Source organism: Amblyomma americanum, chromosome 8 (genome assembly GCF_052857255.1).
Source record: "Amblyomma americanum isolate KBUSLIRL-KWMA chromosome 8, ASM5285725v1, whole genome shotgun sequence".
In the NCBI taxonomy this organism is placed as follows: domain Eukaryota; kingdom Metazoa; phylum Arthropoda; class Arachnida; order Ixodida; family Ixodidae; genus Amblyomma; species Amblyomma americanum.
Genome location: NC_135504.1, coordinates 32,057,834 through 32,065,088, shown reverse-complemented (window position 1 = coordinate 32,065,088; position 7,255 = coordinate 32,057,834). Strand labels below are relative to the sequence as shown.

Below are 7,255 nucleotides of genomic sequence, written 5' to 3'. Positions count from 1 at the left end.
TAAAGGGGCTCTTTCGAGGAGAGCACATCAGCTCGCTTAATCGCCGGATGTTGTTTTCATTCCGTGAGGTTGAAGGGTACCCCTGCCTTGTGTCGTCTTCCACCGACTTCTCCCCGAAACGAACCTCTTGTGCCACTCGAAAACTCGCGCCCGCGATAATGTCTGGTTGCCGTAAGCGCCACGAAGGAGCTTATGTCTGTATGGCTTTCTTGCCAAGCTTCACACATTTTTTTGTTTACAAGCTGTTCGAGGTGGACGTCCATCTCTCCACATTCACTCACAGTAGAATGCGCAGACGACTAGCGACAACGTATTTTTTCTACATGTAGTGCCATCTAGCAGCTGCCACAGCAATTCACATAAATAGCTCGGGTTAGCCCTAAAAGATGGCGCTACACATACGCACCAACATTTGTTTTGGGGAATCATGTCTAGAGAAATAAATCAGTCTCGAAACTTTACGGTCAAAGGTTGTAGTCCGATACAATTAGCTTACGGATTTTCCCCATCAAAGGACCCCCTTCCAGCCAATGGCGTCGGCCGATTCTCAAGACCCTAGCTGCTAGTGCGACAAAGAGTGGTCGATGAAAGGGGGGTAATCCCTTACCTCTATGGACGGAGACAGACCCCTCTCTCCATTGTGGCGCCGTTCCCTGCTAGCAGGAGGTTTAAAGGGTACGCTTGCATGACGGGTGCAAGCAACTGGTCCGCCAACCAAGAACTGCTTTCCAAATTATCTTTTGACTGCATGGTGCATACTGCTAGAGCGCTCTCACAAGGGTGACGCAGACGGCGCAGCATGCAGCTTTAGCGCTAGTCTGAAGCAGCTGGCGATAAGCCTATTAGACACGGCGCGCTGCTTTTCTCAGTTCTCCATGTACACCAATATGGCGGCCACTGAGGCTCAAGCGAATACACCCTGGGTCCGGTCACAGCCAGACTGAAGGGTTAAGCTAGAGTACACTCTAGGGCAAGCGCTGCCTCAGAGATAGCCTTGGGTTCAAGCACATCAAGAGGGCATATGTCCAGTGCCAAGGGGGCACTGGATATATGCTCTAGACCCAAGTCGACCAAGTAGGTCTTGCCATAGACTTGCCTTTTAGACCAGCCATGGCACTCCCATATGAACTGCTCTCCTTGACGCCTGGCGCTGCTGCAATCACAATTCACCCGACATGAAACTGTCTAAATATGGGAGCCCTTATGAAAAGTACACTTGTACTTGAAGCCAATGCATAACGCTCATAGCTTCCCGTGCACTAAAACTGCTGCTACATGGTCTCAGTTCCAAAAGCACTGCACTTGCCTCACACCAACCTGTGGTCGAACGAAATGAAGAAACAGCAATGTACAAATTTTCGACAGTTTTATTGTTTTTTTTTTCATCTGCCAACACTGACTGAAGATGTACTTGGGAGGGTTAACAATATACAAAAAGGTGCTGGCCCGTCGTATGTACAGCCTTCTGAATCAAGCAATAGCAGCGCAGGAGTGCAAATCTCAAGACTGGTTTTTGCACACACATACACACATACGCATACTTATATAATGTTACACAGAGTGCCTGCGTAGGGTAAGACAATCATGTACCGAGTTCCGCCTTTTCTTTTTTGGCGTTTTTTTTTACCCTTAACGCATGCGCAGCACTCCTATAATAAAGGCTAGAGGGCAGACGCATTGCCAAATGCTGCGTCAGACCTCTTGCCTTTCCCAAGCACACATGCGTACACATGTACACAGGATACAGACATCTCACAAATGAAAAAAGAAACAATACTCCCAGCACAACTTGATCCCCTGTCAGCTGGAGCAAGAAAAATAAAATTAAAAATACTCTGAACAATAAAAAACGACACCGTCCTATCGCAGTCAAACAAAAAAGGTGCATCAGTCCCAACGATGCTTTCCTCCGCATGTGTTTCCAGGAGGAATTAGCACATAAACTCCAGCTAAACGCCAGCATCCGTGTTGCTGGGGAGACCACGGAAAGTGACAGTTGCACAGTGGTGTAAAAATGCTCCCCCACACGTTCTTGTCGAGACACAAGCGGAACAACAAAAGCTACAGCACTGGCATAGGTGCGCCAAGCGCTGTGCCGAGCGGTCGAGTTGGTTCTTTTGGTGCCACCAGTGTGTTTGATCCGCCTTCACTTGTCACCGGTTGAATCTGCGTGTTCTGAGAACAAAAAAATAAAGATCATCAAAAGCCAGAACACAGATTCAAATAACCACAGAAATGGGTTATTTCGCCCCCAGATGAAGGCAAGACTTCTTGTAAAAACATTGCTAGCAGACAAACATCCCTTAACCTTTAATCGTTTTTTTCTTTGTATTGCAGAGATATGGAAGTTGAGCTGCATGCAATAAATGAGCTAGGCTTAGTGGTGACAAGACTGAAGCTCCACTCGAACAGTTAAGTTAGGCTGTACGTCATTACTGTGATTCAAGGCACATTTACAAATAAATTCACAATATTGGTAACTACATGCTCTTTATTTATATGCAGTTATGTAATGTGGCGAAATCATTTACTGCTAAAACTAAGCAGGTTTGCACAACTTCTAAAATACTTTCACGTCTAATCTGGTAGCTTTGATTGGTTTATGGGGGTTTAACGTCCCAAAGTAGCGAACGCAGTAGCGAAGGGCTCTGGAAATTTAGACTACCTGGGGTTCCTCAACGTGCACTGACATTGCACAGTACACGGCCCTTAGAATTTTGCCTCTATCAAAATAGAAAACAAGCTTTGAAACACTACCGCATATGCCACTGGTCCATTTACACCCAAACATTGCAGAGATTATATTTTGCAGACTGCCGCATCAGACAATCCATTTGGCATTCGACACAATAGTAAACCTGCAAAATTGCTATCACACACAAAACTGGCAGCGGGATACCAATGACAGCTGTGTATTCGAGGCACCATCTGCTGAAAAAAGATTAAAAAGCAACCTCTGGAAATGTTTATTTTGAAATTTAGTTGCTTCCTTCTTAAAGGACCATAGACACTTAATTTTAGACGCATGCTTTCTTCTTGCAGATGATGCATTAGACATCACAATACATGGTTATAACTGAATTTCTTCTCGACGCTGTTTCGGTTTTTTCAATCGAACGATGGCTGTGATGCACTGGGAGTGTACAGGCCACGCGAGGCACAGAAAAAAAAAAAACTGCAATACACCCTCGATAAACAGTTTGCTATCATTCCAGCTTTTTGAAGCAGGTTGGCTTAAGGATCACAGTGAAATGGAACTACGTAATAAGAGATTATATTGCAGTCTTTTTCGTGTGTCACGCAAATTAAACGTGTGTCACGCAAATTCTGATCACTAATGCGTCATCTGAAAGAAAACAGGCAATTTAAATTAGGTGTCTATGATCCTTTAAAGAACAAGATGCCTGTCCATTTGTGTGGCCAAGCTTGGTTCTTTCATGGCCACTCCTGCATGGCACAGGAAATTTTTTTCCACCAATTCCCCAAACAAGTGGGTGCCAAATGCACTACTGAAGACATACTGCAAAACAAAATCTGCTAGCAGTAAATGTTGACCAAAAGGAAGTGAAAATTCTATTGACTCTTCAGTAAAATTATGCAAATCCCCACTTAATTAGCAGTTTTTTTGTTTATATTATTTCAGATCAGGTTATAAACCAGGCACTATATTATCAAGCAATACTTAAGGGACACAACTGCTATCAAATATAGGACCTGTAAATGAGTGGAATTATGTTATCTAATTGCAGGGAATAAGTAACAACAACAGTAGGTCAAACAAGTTCGTACTAATTCTCACATATAGTTGTGCAAAGCTGCCATAGTTTACTCGTTAATGAGAAAGCTGCACCACAAAGCATTAATTCAAATGATAGTTAAAAAGCTGCACCATGAATGAGTGCTTTATCTCCTTCATCCTTTCCCAAAGCAGAAGCATATCAGCTATAGATCAGATTTCTGCAGTTAATGCCTAGCACAACTCTTGCCAGTGTATAACAAGCATACAACACCGCACAAAGTGGCAAGACAAATCTTGAGTAGGATTAATGCAGTGAAAACAAGGTCAGTGCAAGCATGCTTGCTGCTACGAGCTGCACAAAGCCACAATTACCGGCAGGAAGTAGCTGGCATAAGCAAACATCCACATGCAGGACTTGAACCAGGGAGTTTCATGTGCATGCAAGAGGCCGTAGAATTTAACACAAGAGAGCAAGTTCAAATTCAAGAGTATGCAAGAAGTTCCATTGCAAAAGCCCAGTGTTCGGAGAAGGAATTATACAATTGCATAAAAACAATTAGCATCTGCCAATCTGAATCGTGATCAGATCGGTACATTACCGGCTAACCTGCATTCACCGCAATCGGATAACCTGCATCCACTGCTATAGGATTCTTGAGTCTTGTTCACTATCTTGTCCGTGTCTGTTTATATGCACTAGTAACATGTGCGATTACAACCAACTAGCCACCAACTACAACAAACTAGATTACAACCAACTGAGAGCCTTAGCTATTGGCTCAACTGCTATTGGTTAACTTGCATCCACTGGTATTGGCTAACCTGCATCTACTGCTATTGGCTAACCTGAATCAATCACTGTTCACTAATCTGCATTTATAGCTACCAGCTAACCTCTACTGTGTCCACATAGGCATCACTATCATCAGCTAATGTGCATCATGACCACCTAATCTTCGCCATGATCAGAAGGTCAAGTGAAATGAAACATTTCACTCAGCATTATAGTTGCCATAGAAAGAATGCACAGTGTGAAAATAGCCACTCAGGATGAGAGCTCACGTTATCTAGAAGGCATAACAGAGCACAATGCTTCCACTCAGCTACAATCTAAAAGGAGAAAAGAATGACATTCCTTAAAGCTCTATCACATCACAGGCTCAGATAACTCCAACATATCTCAACACACAAAATCATCATAAAATGCTCAAGTCTTAAGCAAAGGCCTTGTCGTGAAGCTCTTGCAGCCTCTAAAGCGTTCATGACCAACCACCACTTTGGTGTTTGAGCATGTCAAGCCTTATCGTTGCTGTCACTATTCAGGTTCTATAGTGTTGGAGCATCTCAAGCACTTCTGAAAAGTGCACTTTTGTGAAACGGAGACTGCTCATCCTCTTAGAATGTCAGCACTAGTCCACTAACGGTGCGTTCTCAATACAGCCCGTGTATCGCAGCCCACTCCCTCAAAGCACCACAAGTGTGTTTGCAGACAAGGGCCTCCTCAGAAATAAATCTCACTGATTCATTGATTGGAAGCCTCATCACAAAACATACTGTGCTGACACTAATAAGGCTATTAGAAAGCAGTGCACAAGCTAAATAAAAAGACAGGTTCACTTTGACTACTGTTGTCAGCACAACGCACCTTCGTGCACAAGGAGGGGAGGACGGATGCCTCAGTCGCTCTTCGGCGACACAGGCGGAAACTCCGAGTCATCGCTGAGACGCAAAGCGTTGTTGGATGCAGGAGATAATGCGACCAATCCAGCGGCATCTGTGCTCAGCACCCAGGGGAAGAAAGAAAAAGTAACAGGAACCAAAGGACGTTAACGACACTGCCACTTGACCTCCTGGCAGCTGCCACCAACAGCGAGGCCCCGAGCAACTGCCTGGATGCGGCCAAAGAATGCCCCTAGTTACGTCATCGGCATACAACCGTATGGCTCAAACTGGATATTGGATGATCGAAATAGTATTTCACCTAAGCCACAATTGCAAAATTAACATTGAGATCTCAATCTACAAAGATTTTCATATTTTGTCACACGTTGGTCACCTATCGAATGCAGAGCAGCTTGGGATTTTCAGCTCACAGGCACGACACTAGAGCCATTGTGACCGTAGAGTCATTTTTTTTAACTGTTCTGGCTAATGATTTCTCCAAATCTGCCCATTGCAGCTGCAATTGTAGATCCCATTTCTCCGCATTGGTCAAAGATTTCTTCAATTGTAGGGTGGCAAATTATGAATAAAACAACAGGAAGAAAGATCGGGTAAGGCGGTATCTGCTGAAGGGTGAGGAAACCTAAAAGAAGCAGTGCATTACGAAATTCTTGGGCAGTGCATGCCTTGCATTTGAACAACCAGCTCTCCCATTCCATACAAGAACACTACCAGCGGGCACCTTGAAGCCAAAAAGCTTTTGACTCCCCGTTGCCTAAATGTACTGTCCTCAAACAATAACCTGTATAACTGCTCGGCATCCAATTCTGAACAAGAAAATCTCTTCCCTCAACACAGGGCAGTTGCTCAGAGCCCCCTGGGCTTTATTTTTGAAAAATTTTCCGTTTTTGATTGCACAAGCCAAGGCGGTGGCGCGCTGTTGGGTTAGGCGCCGCTGCAACATCCACCGCAAAGACGCTGCCAGACGGGCGAGGGCCGTCAGGTGTCGCCCCCTGGGGGAGGCAGAAGGTTCCATGCGGGGGCAAGGCCTCGGAATCTCTGCCGTCACACCCTGGGGCCAGCTTGCTGTGCTGCTGTTAACGGGGACAAGGCGACAGGCCAACTTTCCGGCAGTGGGGGGAAGACAAGGTCACGCGGGATGACGAGGTGTGCACAAGCAGAGGCGGCAAACCAGCACAACAAGGCTGTGCAAGCGTTTGTGCGCACGAGACAAGCGGACGCCGCAAAAGGGACCAGCTTGCGGCTGATTAGTGCATCATGCCCTGCCTGGTTTTTTTTCACAGACACTGCAAATTGTTTTGCCAAGCAAATCACTAATCATATCTATGCAGAGTAATACCGGTGCCACACGAAGCAGTTTTAATGTCTTCTGAGCAGCTTAACAGCTGAATTTGTTGAGGTCTCCAGGCTTAACTGCAACATTGCACCATTAACAGTAACTGTAACCGTGAAGCAGCCAAAACAGTAAGACCAGGCTGGCAACAATTTGAACAACCCCTGGAAGTGGCCTGTGTTTACACCCGCACCAGATTTCATGTAAAATGCACACTCGAGCCATTGCTGCCACTGGCAAGGGTGCATTGTTTGCAAATTCAACAACGATTACTCAAAAGCTTTGCACAGCTTAAGCTCTAAGCCAGATGCTGGAAGTGCTGTATTTGCATTGCATGAAAAATGGCAGCGTGCAAAAATGAAATGGATGGATACAAAGAAGTACAGTACATCTTACGATGCTGGAAAAGAAAAAAATTACTAGTGAACTAGTGCAACTGTTTTGTGAGCAATATGTAGTTCTCAGCACCTCTATAACAGGAACAGCACTTTGCCTTTCTG

General features: G+C 45.0%; 1 protein-coding gene across 8 annotated transcripts in view; it reads right to left on the bottom strand.

Annotated features, from left to right (window-relative positions):
• Nucleotides 1-1,349: 1,349 nt before the first annotated feature.
• Atg18a (Autophagy-related 18a) overlaps nucleotides 1,350-7,255 on the bottom strand; it is a 33,019-nt gene continuing 27,113 nt past the window's right edge. For 3 of the 8 annotated variants that reach the window (XM_077634329.1, XM_077634328.1, XM_077634330.1), the window contains 2 exons: nucleotides 5,385-5,513; nucleotides 1,350-2,175 (listed from right to left, as the gene is read on the bottom strand). In XM_077634329.1, coding sequence (XP_077490455.1) covers nucleotides 5,416-5,513 — 98 coding nt within the window. In that variant the 3' untranslated portion in view covers nucleotides 1,350-2,175; nucleotides 5,385-5,415. The remainder of the gene's footprint in view (nucleotides 2,176-5,384; nucleotides 5,514-7,255) is intronic. The other 5 variants (XM_077634333.1, XM_077634332.1, XM_077634334.1 and 2 more) reach the window with 3 other exon arrangements.